We start from the raw sequence: 18,098 nt of genomic DNA, 5'->3' as shown, positions 1-18,098 counted from the left end.
GAGAAATTTTTCTACACATTAAGGAAGCCATCAGTATTTTAACAGGAAGCTCTAAATACAGAGCAATACAAAAAAATTTTAAAAGAATATATTCATACCATACATATCCAAGGAAAGCCAAAATGAATAAGGACAATAAGAAGATTATATAAGTCATCAGAGAGAAGACAGCTTATGTACAAAAAAATGAAAATTACTGACAACACATCTATCAGTAATAAGAGGTGCCAGAAGAAAACAAAAATATCTTCAAAATACTGATGAAAAGTCAGTCAGTCTAGAACTCTATTTCTGGTGAAACTATCATTCCAAAACAAGGGGGAACAATTTTTTTCAGTTTGAGATGGAGTCTTGCTCTGTCACCCAGGCTGAAGTGCAGTGGTGCAATCTCCACTCACTGCAACCTCTGCCTTCCAGGTTCAAGCAATTCTCCTGCCTCAGCCTCCCGAGTAGCTGGCATTACAGGCGCCCACCACCATATCCGGCTCATTTCTGTATTTTTAGTAGAGACATGGTTTCACCATGTTGGTCAGGCTGGTCTTGAACTCCTGACCTCAAGCAATGCACCCGCCTTGGCCTCCCAAAGTGCTGGGATTACAGGCGTGAGTCACCACGCCTGGCCTGGACTAAGTTTAACACCCACCCACTCACACTGAAAGAACACCAAATGTGAAGCTCGGGGCGGTGGGGGTGGGGTGGGGAGTATGAGATGCAACAATGGTAGCACAGTAATTATTTAACTATATTCATAAATGTTATTACCTAATAATTATTAAACAGCAGTAATGTTTTTAAGAAAAATGACAGTACCCAAAGTCTGGAAAAAAATTGAAAAGAAAGTAGAAGGAGTTCAATTGCTAGTTAGAATGTTCTAAAACATTCATCTTATTTATAAGAATACACTACATAAATTTATAGCAAGTTATAAAATTGTATAGTTTACAAAATATGTTAACATTTAGGATTACCAAGTAAATTAACAGGAATACTGTGTACATTTTCTTAAATGTTATTGGAGGTGTTAGGAAGAGAATATTTAAAAATTTATGAAATAGACAATCAGAAAATATTAATAGAATATATGTAAATAAATAAAATTAAATTATCCTATTATAAACCAGAAAATGAGTGAACAAAAATTGCAATAATTATGTGCATCATGATCCCAATAGAATAATTCATATATGTATGCACATGCAATAAACACTCACCTACCAGATATAAACAGAACAAAATATAAGAATTATTTATCATTGAACTATAGAAATACAAATGTTTTCTTCTCTACATTTTTTGAGGTTGTCTAAAGTTCCTATGCTAAATAGATATTAATATTAAAATATAACTTAAAAATGGTAAAGATGGTAAATTTTATATTTTACTTCAATAAAATTTTTTTAATTAAAAAAATCATAAAAGAGTAGTGTTGCCTTATCCATGGAGAATACCTTCCAAGATCCCCAGTGGATGCTTGGAGCAGCAGATGGTACTGAAACCTATATATACTATACTTTTTCCTATACATACATACCTATGCTATAGCTTAATTTATAAAGTAGGCACAGTAAGAGATTAAAAATAATAGTAATAGAAAAATTATAACAATATACTCTAAAAGTTCCATGCATGTGGTCTCTCTGTCTCAAAACATTTTATCATACTATACTCACCCTTTTTGTGATCTGTTGGTCTGATAACCAAGATGGCTCCTAAGTCAGGGGTCCTCAGCCCCTAGGCCACAGACGGGTACTGGTCTGTGGCCTGTTAGGAGCCAGGCGACCCAGCAGGAGGTGAGTGGCCAGCGAGCAAGCAAAGCTTCATCTCTATTTACAGCCGCTCCTCATCACAAGCATTACCGCCTGAGCTCTGCCTCCTGTCAGATCAGCGGCAGCGTTAGACTCTCATAGGAGCCAGAACCCTACTGTGAACTGCGCATGTGCGGGATCTAGGGTGTATGCTCCTTAGGAGAATCTAATGTCTGATGATCTGTGACTGCCTCCCATCACCCCCAGATGGGACCATCTAGCTACAGAAAAAGAAGTTTAGGGCTTCCACTGATTCTACATTATGGCGAGTTGTATAATTACTTCATTATATATTACAATGTAATTATAATAGATGTAAAGTGCACAATAAATGCAATGCGCTTGAATCATCCTGAAACCATCTCCCTGGTTTGTCCATGGAAAAACTGTCTTCCATGAAACTGGTCCCTATTGCCAAAAAGCTTGGGTTCGTAAGTGACGAACAGGTGGGTAGTGTATACAGCAAGAATACGCTGAACTAAGCGAGGATCCACGTGCCAGAAGGGATGAAGGCAGAGGGCGGGAGAGTTCATCATACCACTCAGAACGGTGCCCAATGCAAAACATATGAATTGTTTATTTCTGAAATTTTCCCCAATATTTTTGGATCAAGGTTGACTATGGGTAACTGAAACCAAGGAAAGTAAAGAATTGGACGGGTGGGGAGGACTACTGTAAAATGTTAGTTTTAAAAAAGCTTATTTGTTTCCTCTCCTCAAACATAAGGGGAAAAAAGGAAATATCAGAAATGAACAATTTACATGTAATAGTTACAAAGTAGTAGCTGTAAGCCAAAGATAAAATATAGACAAAATTGAGAACTGGTTTTTCCTATAAATCTCTGGACATGGACATTGCTTCCACTTGAAGGTATAGTTAATGAATTTTAAACGTGTTTTCAACTCAGATATTGAAAAGAGAGAGAGAGAGAGTGTGACTGCAGGGAGGAAGAACAGAAAGAAAGAGGATACAGAGAAGAACTTGCATGAGAACATTCTCCTCCAGTTCCGGTAACTTAATTACTCAATGCTCTGTGCATGTTGAGTTGATTTAAGTCATGTGGCAAATGCTACAATTCCTATTCAAGAAATGCACTGGAACAGAGTCATCATTTGGCATGACTACATCAAGGAAAGCTGCTGACAGCCAGAAGAGATCAAAAGCAGATCAGGTTGCTTAATGAACTACAAGTCACTGAGCTAAGAAAGCCAGGGAAGCACCCTGAGGAAATATGGAAATCTTGGGAGTGAGCAGAGAAACTAAACACAGTGGATGTTATTATAAAATGCTAAAATGAGATTCAGTTGTCTCATTAAAATGTCTGAGCCATAACACATTATTTTTCAGCCTTTCCTTAGAAATAAAAACCAAGTCTCTAAGCAGAAACAGAAGTGCTAGAGCCAGTAGATGAGCTACTATGATTATTGCTTACCTGTCTTTATCAAACTAATCACACTGCTTATTCTATGTTTACCTTATTATGAATGGCCAAGATTTATTGGATATTTATTGTATGAAAGGTATTGAGAGAAATGCTTTATATATATTATCTTATTTTCTCAACCTTTTATAACAACTTGCCTTTGGGGAACAAAATGTGGCTGTATGAATCCTCTTAAATGAACGCCCTCACTTGATCATGTAGAAGGAATCATTTTTGTCAGGAGTTCGAGACCAGCCTGGCCAACAAGGCAAAACCCTGTCTCTACTAGAAATACAAAAAATTAGCTGGAAGTGGTGGCATGTGCCTGTAATCCCAGCTACTCATGAGGCTGAGGCAAAAGAATTGCTTGAACCCAGGAGGTGGGGAGGCGGAGGTTGCAGTGAGCCGAGATTGTGCCACTGCACTCCAATCTGGGCAAAAAAAAAAAAATGTAAAAAAAAAAAAAAAAAAAAAGAAAGAAAAGAAAAGAAAAAGAATCATTTTTAATAGGCTACTTTGATCAAAGTAGACATTATTTCAAAGTAATTGTTCCTAAAATAACATAATCCAATAATTTTCCATTTGACTCCCATTTAGTCAGATGGACATACATATCTATTTATATCCCTCTCATTCCTAAAAAGGACATGAGGCAGATTTCATGCGTTGTTGATATGAAATTCTACATTTGGATATATCTTCATTTCCCAGTAACTGAATTTATATTTCAGTCCATAAGATTTCCTTCCTCGTATCATAAAACATGTTGTTTTTCATGGAAAACCCCACATTTTAGAAAAGCAAAAAAAAAAAAAATGAGGTAAATTATGATTTGTCAGTTTTTAATCCTCAGAGTTGGACAGCTTTGTAAATAGCTCTTTGAGCTGATTCCATTTTTTAAGAAGAGTAATATATAATTACATTATTTCATCAACTATAGTATCATTTCTCCAACCTTCCCTGTAAGCTCCTCAAAGGTAAATGCCATTCTTCTGTTACTAACACAGTACCCCAGCCTTGCATTTCTCAAAATATGTTTCAGTGACTACAGAACACACCAGAGATTCTGTGAAAAAAGTGCTCTGTAATGAATGAGACAATTGCAAACCCCCCTATATTTTGGTTTTTTTTTTTTTTTTGGAGGATACCATGAAGTCCTTTTAACTTTAACTTAGCAGTTTCTACATTCATTTGGTCATGAGACTCCCCATTTCAACAAACTCTATCAAATTGTAACAAGCTGTGTTCAGACTGAGGAAAATACTGTGCCAGGCAAATGTGATCATTGTTGACCAAGGGCACAGGTCTGATGATATCTGAAAGATAAGTTCATCTTTCCCTGATATAAAGTGTAAACCTTCAGGGTTAAAATCCTCTCTTTAAACTCTGAGGTACTCAAAAATTGCTAAGATGCTCCTTCCATATCTCATCTTCTGTGCTACCAAATGTAGGCACCTAGCACTTGGAGTTGGCAAATGCAGATGTCAAAATAGTATTCAGAGGCGCTGGCTGCTTGTCTTTTTCTTTCTTTCTTTTCTTTCTTTTCTTTCTTTCTTTCTTTCTTTCTTTCTTTCTTTCTTTCTTTCTTTCTTTCTGTCTTTCTCTTCCTTCTCTTCCTTCCTTCCTTCCTTTCCTTCCTTCCTTTCCTTCCTTCCTTTCCTTCCTTCCTTTCCTTCCTTCCTTTCCTTCCTTTCCTTCCTTTCCTTCCTTTCTTTCCTTCTTTCCTTCTTTCCTTCTTTCTTTCTTTCTTTCTTTCTTTCTCTTTTTTTTTTTTTTTTTTTTTTTAGATGGAGTTTCGCTCTTGTTGCCCAGGCTGAAGTATAATGGTGTAATCTCGGCTCACTGCAACCTCCACCTCCTGGGTTCAAGCAATTCTCCTGCCTCAGCCTCTCAAGTAACTGGGATTACAGGCATGCGGCACCATGCCTGGCTACTTTGTATTTTTAGTAGAGACGGGGTTTCTTCATATTGGTCAGGCTGGTCAAGAACTGCCAACTTTAGGTGATCCGCCTGCCTCGGCCTCCCAAAGTGCTGGGATTACAAGTGTGAGCCACCGTGCCCAGCTGGCTGCTTGTCCTTTTCAAGCCCGCTATCTAGTGTTAGGTAGGTCTTTCTTTTTAGCTCCAAGTCTTGCGAGAACTTGCCATTTTCATAGTTACATGTATATTTAATGCCTATAGTAAGAAGTTATGTATTTATCTTAAGGAAGTGGGATAACATTCCAAAGTGATGCGACTCCAGAAAGCAAACATAAATCCTGATATCCCGATAATAGGGTCACCCATTCCGCTCCTTTATCAGATCACCTGTAAACTATGAAATCCCACTTTACGAGACTGAACTATTGATTGAAGTGGGAAGTGTTTTCCAGATGCCCCAGAAATGCCTCTAGCACCACCTCATAGTGTGTGTAAATTTCATAAGCAAACCAAGATGCCTGTCTTCGGGTTGAAGTGTAATACTATAGCATGAGTGTTTTCTTTCTGTTGCTTTAAGAATTCATTCTTAGCTTAAAATGCACAGTACCAAGATTATACAAATGTAATATAGTTTTATTTATTATTATTGTTGTACGAAAAACAGAGCAAGTCAAGGCAGTCTTTCTTGGCCTCAGCCAATGAGCACCAACTTGTAAGGCTCCAACAGGGTACGTCTAGGTGACAGAATTTCAGCCCTCTTCAACAGCGATGACTGTAACCTTTGTGGATCCACAGCACCTAGCAAATGTCTGATAGGAGCCAGGTCCATAATAAATGTTGTTGAATATATAAGAACTGTAAGCAGACTACATAATGTCTCTATGCTCACTGAAATCCATTTTAAAATATCTGTGACTAGAATATAACAACTCGATGAATTTGATTACAGATCAGTATCTTTGGATAAACATATCTCAAAATTGGGAGTCTCTTAAAAAGTTCTATGTTTTTTGGTTTCTGGACAGGGGTAACCAGGCCTTTTCTTCTCGTATAGTAACACAATATCAAATGAAAAGCTCAGGTAAATGTATTTAGTCCTTATCTCTATGTAATACAGCAAGAAAGAAGCTGAAATAGATAGCTGAGGTGTTCACAACTCAATAAGAATATCAAGAAAAGGGGGTAGCAGGAATTTTACTTACAAAATAAAAAAATCTGCAAACTATTTGCTTTTTTGTAAATGCTACTTTTAATTTAAGAGATTTGAAAAATTTCAGCCTATTATTCTTCAAAATAATTTTATATAAAGCTTGATTGGTAATAAAACAATATACTTGCATGTGGTTTTTAAGTAGAAGAAGACATTTTGTTCCCAGGAAAGTTCGTAAGCCAGAAAATCTTGGGCAAGTACACCAAGGGAAAATGGGGAGGGACTATTTATCTTCCATTATAACAATGACATAATTTGTATCCAACCATGACACGACCAATACCCAAATGTTCTTGGTTATAAAATAAAAATGAAAACAAAATGTAAACTTATTCCTGACAAAACAGATTAACTGAAATAACCAAGATATTACTTAATAACCAAATTTTTGACACACATAACGTTTTAAACAACTAAAGAATATAGGCAAAATTGTTCTTTTGCCACACACACACAAATTTAGTTCTATAAAGATAAAAAAGATTACTTTTCTCTAAAAACATTGAAAAGTCTGCCTTCTCTCATTAAAAAAGCATAAACAGAAAACATGAGTTCAGGATTTTAAGTTACCTTTCAAGTCTTTCTTCAGTTTTCTGAGATCTTTTTGAAAATCTTCAAACTTCATCTGTGAGGCCTGGAAAAGGTCCTGGGGTTCTGGCAGTGGAAAGAGGCACTGTTCTTTTCCAGCATCCTAATGAACAAAAAACCCCATTATAGTCAAAGAAATTGGTTATCAACATAAAAAAGAATAATGGCAGGTATCTCCAAACCAAAAACAACAACAAAAAGTACTGCCAAATCATTCAACAAATAAAGAATAATGGAATGTGACTAGATGTAAAAATTGTCTTACCTCATCAAAATTTCGGAGATAATACGAAACAATATATGACAAAAGGCTTCTGCTATTGTCCTAGGCAGAAAGACCAAAGTCAGTAACAACATATTTTTTAACTAATTAAATACAAAGTGTTACCAAAAAAGATTCTAGTAAATTCATATATATACATGAGAACATTTGGAATATAATGTGAAATTTTACGTTTTGAATTGTCTTGGCCATTGTGTCTAAGGAGTTTGATGGCTTAAAAGATTTTTCTCCCCAGTGTTCCAATCTTAGCGCAGCTATTTAGGGGCAAAGTCTAAACTGTAAATACTTTCCAATTGTTACCCCCCTCAATTAGAAATTTAGCTCATGTCTTGTATATTTTATTATTTTGTGTTTTTATTGTTTTATTTGATAATTTTTTGTTTTAAAACTACTATCTTAAAGGAAATAATTAAACATTGCTAGCATTGATATATAGCTGAACAAATAGGTACCACTCCAACAGTAACTTTGATTGAGGCTCATTAGCATATAGATTAGGGAAATAAAAAAGCTAAGTACCATTTTAAGTAAAGGGGAGCTTTTAACAATTCCAATATTATAATTTTTTATGTCAGCAATTGAGATTTGACAAATTAATACTCATGTGTTTATAAATAAGACAATGTGGGTAGTTCTATTTAAAAAAAGGTAAAATTGTTTCATATCTAACACACTTCAAAAATACCTTTTCACCTCCTTTCTGGTTTACTGAGTGGCATTAATTTTTATTTAGCTTTTTTGTGTAGTGTTCCAAAGTAGTAGTAGATAATCTGAATTTGAGAGCTCAGGTATATATTTTACTTTAAAAACAAACCCTATGACACAAACTACATTCTCTGGAATGTTTAATATAACCACGATTTTTTCTATATTTGTAAAAAGAGCAAAACCTCTTTATAATCAAGTTTGACATGAGTCAGTAATATAGCTATTAAAGACATCCCTCATTAGACAGGATTTGCTTGTAAAATGATTTAAGCAACTTGAGTTCCTTTCTCTCTCCCAACTTGTAATTCAATGAAACGGCTGGCAGCACCTGAATCAATTAACAAAACTAGGCGTGCTAAGAGAAAATTGTAAGTGTTCAAAGTAACAGCTCTGTCCATGGAGGTCTATAAACAGTACTAAGGAATAAGTATAGTTACATTTGTTTTACAGAGAAAGAACCAATTCAGGAAGACTTTGCATAGCTCTTCTGAGTACAAGTGAAACTATTTTAAAAACTTATTTCTTGATTACATATTAAAATTTTTATTTTAGATTACCCCTTGATTATCTAAATTAATGACATTTAGTCTAATAGAGGATTGAATACGATATATAAACTGATACCAAAAAAGTCCCACAAATAATCTCTTATTTGTATATGATCACTAGAATCTATTTCCAGTTCATTTCTATAATTTAAACATGATATTGATGCTATGTGTTTCAATATTATTTGCAAAAGTTGTTTCACTCCAACAAGCAGTTGCTGAGTATTCAAGAATCACCATAGGTTAAGAAAAGGACTTCTTTTCTTTCTTTCTTTCTTTTTTTTTTTTTTGAGAAGGGGTCTCACTGTATAACCCAGGTTGGCCTCGAAAAGTCCTCCCAAGTAGCTGTGATTATGGGCTCATGCTATTGCACTCGGCTTAAGCATTTTTTTTAAACAAATGTAATTTATCAGCTCTCTATAGTAAGACTTCTATGAAAATGTGTATCATACACATGAGCATTTGAACAAACAATTATAAAAATAAAAACATCATATGTGTGGGTGTACCAGGGAAGGACTACGAATTATTCAGTGTTGGAAAAGCAGTGTCCACGTTCCATAGATGCTCAATGAAAGACCGTTGAATGAGTATCTGTATTAATTTGACCACACACACACACAAACACACACACACACACACACACACACACACAGACGCTGACTTACAATGGTTCATCTTACAATTTTTTGACTTTACAATGGTACAAAAGTGATACACATTCAGTAGAAACTATACTTTGAGTACCCATACAACCATTCTGTTTTTCACTTGCAGCACAGTATTCAATAAATTACATGTGATATTCAGCACTTTATTATAAAATAGGCTTTGTGTTAGATGATTTGCCCAACTGTAGGCTGAGGTAAGTGTTCTGAGCATGTTTGAGGCAGGCTAGGCTAAGCTTTGATGCTTACTAGGTTAGATGTATTGAATGCCTTTTCACTTATGGTATTTTCAACTTAGGATGGGTTTATCAGGCCATAACTCCATTTTACATTCAGAATCATCTGTATATAAAATAATAAACAAATTGTTGGCTGGCAGAAAATATATATATATTTTTTGAGACGGAGTCTCACTCTGTCGCCCAGGCTGGAGTGCAGTGGTGCGATCTCGGCTCACTGCAAGCTCTGCCTCCTGGGTTCATGCCATTCTCCTGCTTCAGTCTAAAAGTCTCTCTCTCTCCCATGAAGGAAATTATTTCATTATCTAGGAAGGACAATCCTACATATTTTTATTTCTACAAGCCAATTATTAAACTTAATATTTCAAAAACATGTCCAGAATTTCCTTTATCTTACTTTTTTGTGTGATGATTCTTTTATTAGAGAAATATAACTCTTTTATTTTTTAAGTTTATCATCTCAGACTTCATTCTGTGACTCTAACCATCATTCCTAACCTCATATTTCTCCTGGCACTCTCACAATTGCTTAGATATTAATTTCAAACAAACACAACTGCAGAAGTAGTACTAAAAATAATTAGGTCTGCAAGAGGACTTAGACATCCCCCGACGCACCAGTATCAAGGAGAAAATCATATGCAGCAGAGTAGAATCATCTTTTATATTTTATTTACAAGCCATTTTATTCATCTTTGTGTTATTTTCAAAATATGGACCTATTGGCCTCCATTGCTTGACATGACAAAGAAAAAAACAAGAGATACACTGTCTAACTCATAGAAAATAATTAGCCTTCAGATTCCAAAAGGATAAATATTAGCAGACATGGGAAAGATACAGTAAAAGAAATTATTGTTTTTATATTAAAACAATATAAAGTTATTTTATATTGTTTTTATATTAAAAAGTTGTAATTATTAATTAGAATAAAAATTATTCACTTTAGGTAACATTATTAATCACAAATATCGATGGACATTACTTTTTTTCTAGCTCAGAACATAAAGAAACATTTGGCCTAGGAACATAAAAGAAATATTTATTACAACTGCTTTACATTCAGACTTATTACTAAACAAAACATTGAATTCTCAATTTGCCTATGTCCACTCATGCAAAATACTTACACTGCTCTTGACATCTTTCAGTTTTGGAAGAATGTCTAATCCAAAGCCATCTGCCTGTCCTCGAGTCTTATTTCCTCCATTCATGTAGTTGCCAAAGGCAAGAACCAAACCTAGAACCTGCATTACCCCTGGGCCATTTTTTAACGTCTGTGAAACAGAACAACAACAAAAAACAACTTCTATACCAGGTTTTGTTTGAATCATCAAGTCAATGCCAGCTATTTATATTAGTAGTTTTGGGTCACAACCAAACTTTATCATTCCTAATTATTAGGTATATGTTAAGAGCAGTATCTTGAAAGTTAGTAAAAGCTGCACCACCCACAAACATTCAGGTATGCCTCTGTAAGCTGGGGGATGCTATGTTAGGCCATGTCTATGATGTAATCGCAAGGAAAACAAGGTTGTGTGAGAACTATTAAGGCTATATGGGAACTAAGGCTATATGAGAACAAATAAGGATATATGAGAACTATTAAATAAGGCCAAATGAGAACTATTACAAAATAACATCGCTAATATATCTGCCATTGTCTTAATTGTGCCTATGTCTAGAACAAAACAAAATTTTTGGCCTCAGCAGAGGAAACCAAAAAGCAGATGCAGAGATTAATTTCTAAATTTAGGTTTACCCCCAAAGAGCTCACACTCATTTCTTTCAAAACATTGTGTTTAACTTAAATTTGCATGTCACTTCTTCTGAAAATGTGAGCCTTTAAGAACATCTTTTCACTTTTCAAAATGATTTACCGCAACTAGAACAAATGGTACTACTGATATTTGACAAATTGTTTTAAATGTTAACATTGGTCGTTTCTGCCAAGCATTTATTTTTTGTTTTCAGAAGAATATCTGTCTTCTGTTGAGTCATATGGCTGTTCCTAAATTATTTGGCTGGAATAATTATTAACAATTTGTGGAGGAGTCCTTCCAGACAACGAAAGAAAGTAAAGAAAAATGCCTTCAAATCACATTCCTTTGGAAGTCTGATGTCTGAGAGGACCGTGAAAACGGAAGATTTTGTTTTGGCAAAAGGAGAGGACAGAGAAGTCTCTGGAGGCCAACATGTACTGGCCACATTCTAGCAATGTGGTCTTGCAGCCCTGGGCACCCCTCGGAACATTTGCTTTGATCTTGAAGGTCAATCATAAAATGTTCCCTTCTGTGGGACTGTGATCCGTCAAATTTGGTGAGTACTTCGAGTAAATAAAAGAACGCTTTTCTGAAATATGAACATGGCTGAGCACAATTAAATGAGATTCAAGTTCAGCTCTCTTTGGACCAGAACTTACCTCACACAATTTCTGTAGTAATTCCAGTTTGCGATGAATTGAGCAAATGCTTTCTGAAAACGTGGACTGGAACAGGATGCAAAAGACTCGCTCTGAAAAGTTGGGGATTAGTGACAGTTCATAAAGGAACCTAAGGAAATAAAGCCAAGTTAAGAAGAAAAATATAATTCACATCCACAGATGTTTATTCTCATCTCATTCATAACAAGTATGCACTGAAGACACTGCATTGCATTTTCCAAACAAAACGGGCCCACCCATGGCCTGGACGCCCTCTGCACGGCTATAAGGCATGCTTACTGCTCAGGTTTGTCCAGAGACTTGGCATTTTCCTTGTCTTTGGAAGACCGGCCATGCTTTTCTATTTTTTCCAGTTCGTCTGACTGTGCTCTCTAGAAAAACAAAAACCAAACAGTTTTTCAAAGTCTGGCCAACTGAATCCCTTAAATAATCTAATTATCTTGATAAATGTACTGATCTGAATACAGCAAAACTCTATCTGTTTTCATGTTTCTTAGCATCTGTATGTAGTAAAGCTTGACTTAATTCATGAGGCATTTGAAAGTCTAAATATGGCCGGGTGCAGTGGCTCATGCCTGTAATCCCAGCACTTTGGGAGGCCCAGGCGGGCGGATCACCTGAGGTCAGGAGTTTGAGGACTGGCCTGGCCAATATGGTGAAACTCCATCTCTACTAAAAATACAAAAATTAGCAGGGCGTGGTGGCGGGTGCCTGTAATCCCAGCTACTTGAGAGGCTGAGGCAGGAGAATCACCTGAACCTGGGAGGAGGAGGTTGCAGTGAGCTGAGATTGTACCACTGAACTCCAGCCTGGGTGACAGAGTGAGACTCCATCTCAAATAAATAAATAAATAAATAAATAAAATAAAACAAAGTAAAGCAAAATAAAATAAAATAAAGTGTAAATATGTTTAATGTGAGCCAGATTATCCCTAAATCTTCCAAATAATGTTATTAACTATTAGTGATCTGAGAAATGTTTATTCATTCAAGCATGCTTTAAAACAATAGTTTTCCTTTGTTATTTTGGCTGTTTATAATACTTTCTAGAACACAAGCATTTCATTTTATAAAGTAGTTGCCCAGGTGGGAGTACAATGGCATGACATCTGCTCACTGCAACCTGCGCCTCCCAGGTTCAAGTGATTCTCCTGCCTCAGCCTCCTAAGTAGCTGGGATTACAGGCACCTGCCACTACATCCGGCTCATTTTTTGTATTTTTAGTAGAGACGAGGTTTCACCATGTTGGCCAGGCTAGTCTCGAACTCCTGACCTCAGGTGATCCACCCATCTCGGCCTCCCAAACTGCTGGGATTACAGGCATGAGTCACTGCACCTGGCCTGGATTTTCTTTTTGATACAAAAATGACTCCATGCTTATTTTCTTCTTAAGTGTCTTCTGTCACCCTTTATAATCTCAAACTAAAAATTTGTCATTCTAACTGTGTTTCCTTATGAGAGAAGATCCTGTACATTTTTAATATTAATATAGGGTAGGAGATTTTATAGACTTCAGGAAGCACAAATCTGTATTTTATAGAGTATTTGGATTATTTTTATTTGTAGTCCTGTCTTTATTTTACAACTCACAAAGGTGTATTAAAAGAGCCAAAATATCACATTTTCTACATGCATTAAGAATAGACCACCATATTATGATTTCTGAGTCCAGTCTTCAGAAGTTAATATTCTTTCAATATTTTTTTTGTTTAAATAGACAAGCAGCTCAGCCAAGAACTGCTACAGAAGCTAGAGCCTGACAGATTGCAAGAGAATTGATAGATACCACCTAAACAAAGCGAGGTTCTGCTTTGTATTTACTGATTGTTTTGAAATGCAGGTTTTCAGTTGATAGGATTAACTAACAAAGACTTGTCTCAAAAGAAGCTTCTTTTAACAAGGGAAGAACTTATGAGAGATCTGTCAGAGAAGTTGATCCTCTGACAGTTTCATAAATTTTGCATTTGGAATGTTATGCATCAAAAGAATACAAAGAAGTAAAGGAGGTACATTTTACTGCAAACATTCCAAGCTACTCCAAAAACTAAAACTCTTCTTCTAGAATTTCAATTGCACAGTAATCTTACTTTTCTCCTCAGTTTTTTGTGGCTTTGCTCAAGAATTTTACTACTTGAGCAACTACTACTTCATTCATTTGTCAGTTACCTATGAGAGTCAGCCTCACAAATAATATCATAAGACCATGTAAAGCCATATTACAAGACAAATACCGATCTTTCTGGCAAATGAGAGACTTGGGTAATATTCTAAAAGAACATTACAGCTAAGAATATAGACAAGGCAAGGGTTGTTTTAAGACACACAAGTCCCCACCAAAGTATAACACATAAAGGTCTCCAATCCCTATAATCTCTTTATTCTTTTAAAGGAAAGAGTTTCTACCAGAAAGTTGGTTAGTCAACTACCTCCAAGCCCAACCCCTCTCTATACCCAAAACCTCATAAAAAAAAAAAAAAAAAAAAAAAATCCAGCTTGCTACAGTTTGGTGACATAATTAGGTTTCTTAGTTTGATTTTGTTTAGACACCTTAATATAGACTCAATCTAGCTGTTGAATAGACTCAACGTGGGGTTGAATGACTAGAATCCTACTCCATGGACACAGTAAATTTCTTAAACAACACAAAAACAAATCAAAAGGCAGCTGTAAGAGCAAAAAGATGGCTAAGGTAAATCAGGGTAATAATTAAAGATACAAGAGAAGGATGAAATTCATCAATGTCTTCAGAACAAAGTGACTTTCTATTAGTACTCTAGAGGCACTCCCCAAACTATTCAGCACACATGAAGTACTAATTGCACAGTCCTTTATACCCTGTACTCTATTAGACCATTTCTGCTCACTTCAGAAAGAAAGAAAGCTGCCCTGGGCTAACAGTAAACTTCATGGCAAGTCGAGGGAACTGTCACTTTATCTATGCCCCTTTCTTGTTCCTTTCTTGTTCTCTACAACTATGTGTACATGATATTATCTCTTCTGTTCCCTTTTTCTCTCTGGGGCTTAGTTAACTCCACCTCAGGTAATCTTTGGCCCTCTCACTCTCATATACACACATGCACACATATATACATACTTATGTGTACACACACACACGGTCGATTCTTGCTATTTACGGACTGGGCACGGAATCAGCATATACTGAACTATTACTCCTAGAAAAAATATAGGGCTTCTGTGAGCCTCTGGGGTCACAACATTTTCATTGACTGATCAATACATAACATTGTTTGATGTTTAAAGACGTTTAATATATTCTGTTGATTCATTAATACTCAAGGCCAGCAGCACCATGGCTCATGCCTCAACAAAGCTTGTCCACAACACAGATTTTTCCCCATCAGGGACATCACAGCCATCTTGTGCTCAGAAGCACTAGCCAGCACTTCAACACTGTGCTTGTGGCCCTCTTAGACTACAAAATCACTAACAAAAGCACAACAGTGCAAAAAACATGGTACTAAATAGACTGCAAAAAGGATGCCTTACTACACAAGAGCTGAAACAAAAAGGCAGAATGTTGCCTTGTCTGATTTCAGTTAAGAACATGTATATTGGGAGACTCACATTTTTACCACTCAATACATGTCTGCAAATAACTACAAAAGCCCCATGCATGTCAGTATGTCAGTTTTGGAGTTAAAAATATATTTTAGTGACTAGGCAAGTTAGCAAATATAGAATCTGCAAATAATGAAGATCAAATCTGAATGTGTGTGTTTTTATGTGTATATACACATGTGCATTTATATGAGAGAGTATACACTCTTTTTTTTTATTTTTTATTTTTATATTTTTTTAGACGGAGCCTCGCTCAGTCGCCCAGGCTGGAGTGCAGTGGGCAATCTCGGCTCACTGCAAGCTCCGCCTCCTGGGTTCACGCAATTCTCCTGCCTCAGCCTCCCTAGTAGTTGGGACTACAGGCGCCCGCCGCCATGCCCACCTAATTTTTCTTTTTTTTTTTTTTTTTTTTTGCATTTTTAGTAGAGATGGGGTTTCACCGTGTTAGCCAGGATGGTCTCCATCTCCTGACCTCGTGATCCGCTCGCCTCGGTCTCCCAAAGTGCCGGGATTACAGGCGTGAGCCACCGCACCCGGCCAAGTATACACTCTTTTTTTAAACCTATTTTGGAGGAATATGGCCAAATGAAGCCTTCCTTATTCTTCTTTTTTTTGAGACAGGGTCTCACCGTGTCACCCAGGCTGAAGTGCAGTGGCGTGATCTCAGCTTACTGCAGCCTTGACCTCTTGGGCTCAATAGGTCCTCCCACCTTAGCCTCCCAAGTAGTTGGGAGTACCCTCCAGCTAAGTTTTTTTTTTTTTTTTTTTTTGTAGAGATGGGGTTTTTCCATGTTGCCCAGGCTGGTCTCAAACTCCTGGGCTCAAGCTGTTTGCCTGCCTCAGCCTATATATACAGTCTGAATCCCCTTCATTTTCCCCCTTCAACCAATTACTTCAAAAACATATCTCTTTTCATTCTACAACCACAGCAATGATTGACATGCACAAAGATGGTAGTGGTACACCTGAATCCACACATTTTGAAATATTAATCATCTTAAAGAAATGCGCAAGCCAATCCCTAAAGCTTTTGACGCATTTTAGAATTCCCCTCATAGTCTGTAAACACCTCCAACAAATTACAGACATGCAGTGAATATTCATTATTTAGGTAAATACCCCCATAACTATAACATAGTACAGCTATGGTTTTCTTTACAATATTTTTTTTCAATGCAAGATTTAAAATAGTCATTTGTGGACTAGTCCAAGAGCTAAACCTCTTTTTGTTTTTTTTGCCTTCTCTCTTTTCTTCTTCTTCTTCTCTTCTTCTTCTTCTTCTTCTTTCTTCTCCTTCTCCTTCTCCTTCTCCTTCTTCTTCTCCTTCCTCTTCTTCCTCTTCTGCTTCTTCTTTGTCTTCTTCTGCTGCTGCTGCTTCCTTCTTCCTTCTTCTTCTTCCTTCTTCTTCTTCCTTCTTCTTCCTTCTCCTCCTCCTCCTCCTTCTTCTTCCTTCTCCTCCTCCTCCTTCTTCCTTCTTCTTCCTCTTCCTTCTTCTTCTTCTTTTCTTTTTTCTTGAGACAGGGTCTTACTCTGTTGCCCAGGGTATAGTGCAGTGGTATGATCTCAGCTCACTACAACCTCTGCCTTTCAGATTTAAGCAATTCTCATGCCTCAGTCACTTAGGTAGCTGGGATTACAGGTGTGTGCCAGCCACCATATATGCCCAGGTAATTTTTGTAGTTTTAGTAGATACGGGGTTTTGCCATGTTGACCAGGCTGGTCTCAAACTCCTGACTGACCTCAAGAGATCTGCCTTCCTTGAGCTCCCAAAGTGCTGGGATTACAGGCATGAGCCACTGTGCCTGGCCTTAAACCACTTCTTGTAGCATAGTTTGTTTGTATTTTTTTAAAAATCAGATTTGTCAAGTGCCAATTTTTAAATAATGCCCTCTCCTATTCAACAGTGCTCTGGAAAAGGTAACTTCACCAGAATAGTATATAAATCAATAGCAAATGAAAAATTACCCAATTGGAATGTCCAGGTGGGGAGATCTCTAAAGTGGTAGGAATGTAAAGCAGGCTTGGAATTGGTGCGTTCGATTCATCAAATGAGTATCACTTCCAGACCACAACTCACTGTTATGGTAAGGGGAAAAACAAGGGCTAGCAAATTCCAACTCTTGCCTTCGGGCAGCCCAAACAGGAGGTAGACAAAAGAATAAACTGCCATGGAACAGTGTGACAGGTGCTCCTTTAGTGGTACTAAGTAATGGTAGTATGACAGTGAGGCTTGAGAGAACTCGGAACATTTGGAGAGCTGTGAGGGCAAAAGATACCATTGGGAATCAGCTATCCTTAAGTCAGACATAAAGAGAACCCTGGGGAGGAAGCTTCAGAGGAAAGACAGAAGTCAGCCAAGGACAGATCCTGGGGGATGCTCACATATCAAGAAGCAGGCAGGAGGAGGACTAACAGGCAGGAGGATGAGGAGAAGCCAGCAGAGATGTGAGAGACGAGGTCAGAGATAGAAAATGTAAGAAAGGAGACACTTTTATCCTCACAAATGGGAACAACAATGGAAGGGAAGAACAAGGACACAGAGGATTTTGATACAGAAAAGAATATTAGAAAGATCTTCCACGCGGATGATCTCAACTTTGTGACTAAATTTGGAAGTGAGGTTACTGCTCATAAATGAGGATGGTCAGGTTGAAGAGGATGACACAGAGTGAAAAAGGTCAAAGGT

General features: G+C 36.9%; 1 protein-coding gene across 2 annotated transcripts in view; it reads right to left on the bottom strand.

Annotated features, from left to right (window-relative positions):
* The window catches only part of FMN2 (formin 2), a 399,343-nt gene that overhangs the window by 143,895 nt on the left and 237,350 nt on the right, over positions 1 to 18,098 (bottom strand). For both annotated transcript variants that reach the window (XM_025363337.1, XM_025363416.1), the window contains exons 7-11: positions 12,114 to 12,205; positions 11,814 to 11,943; positions 10,522 to 10,668; positions 7,211 to 7,270; positions 6,928 to 7,048 (exon numbers count right to left, since the gene is read on the bottom strand). In XM_025363337.1, coding sequence (XP_025219122.1) covers positions 6,928 to 7,048; positions 7,211 to 7,270; positions 10,522 to 10,668; positions 11,814 to 11,943; positions 12,114 to 12,205 — 550 coding nt within the window. The remainder of the gene's footprint in view (positions 1 to 6,927; positions 7,049 to 7,210; positions 7,271 to 10,521; positions 10,669 to 11,813; positions 11,944 to 12,113; positions 12,206 to 18,098) is intronic.

Source organism: Theropithecus gelada, chromosome 1 (genome assembly GCF_003255815.1).
Source record: "Theropithecus gelada isolate Dixy chromosome 1, Tgel_1.0, whole genome shotgun sequence".
Classification (NCBI taxonomy): Eukaryota; Metazoa; Chordata; class Mammalia; order Primates; family Cercopithecidae; genus Theropithecus; species Theropithecus gelada.
This window is presented reverse-complemented; position numbering and strand designations above follow the sequence as displayed.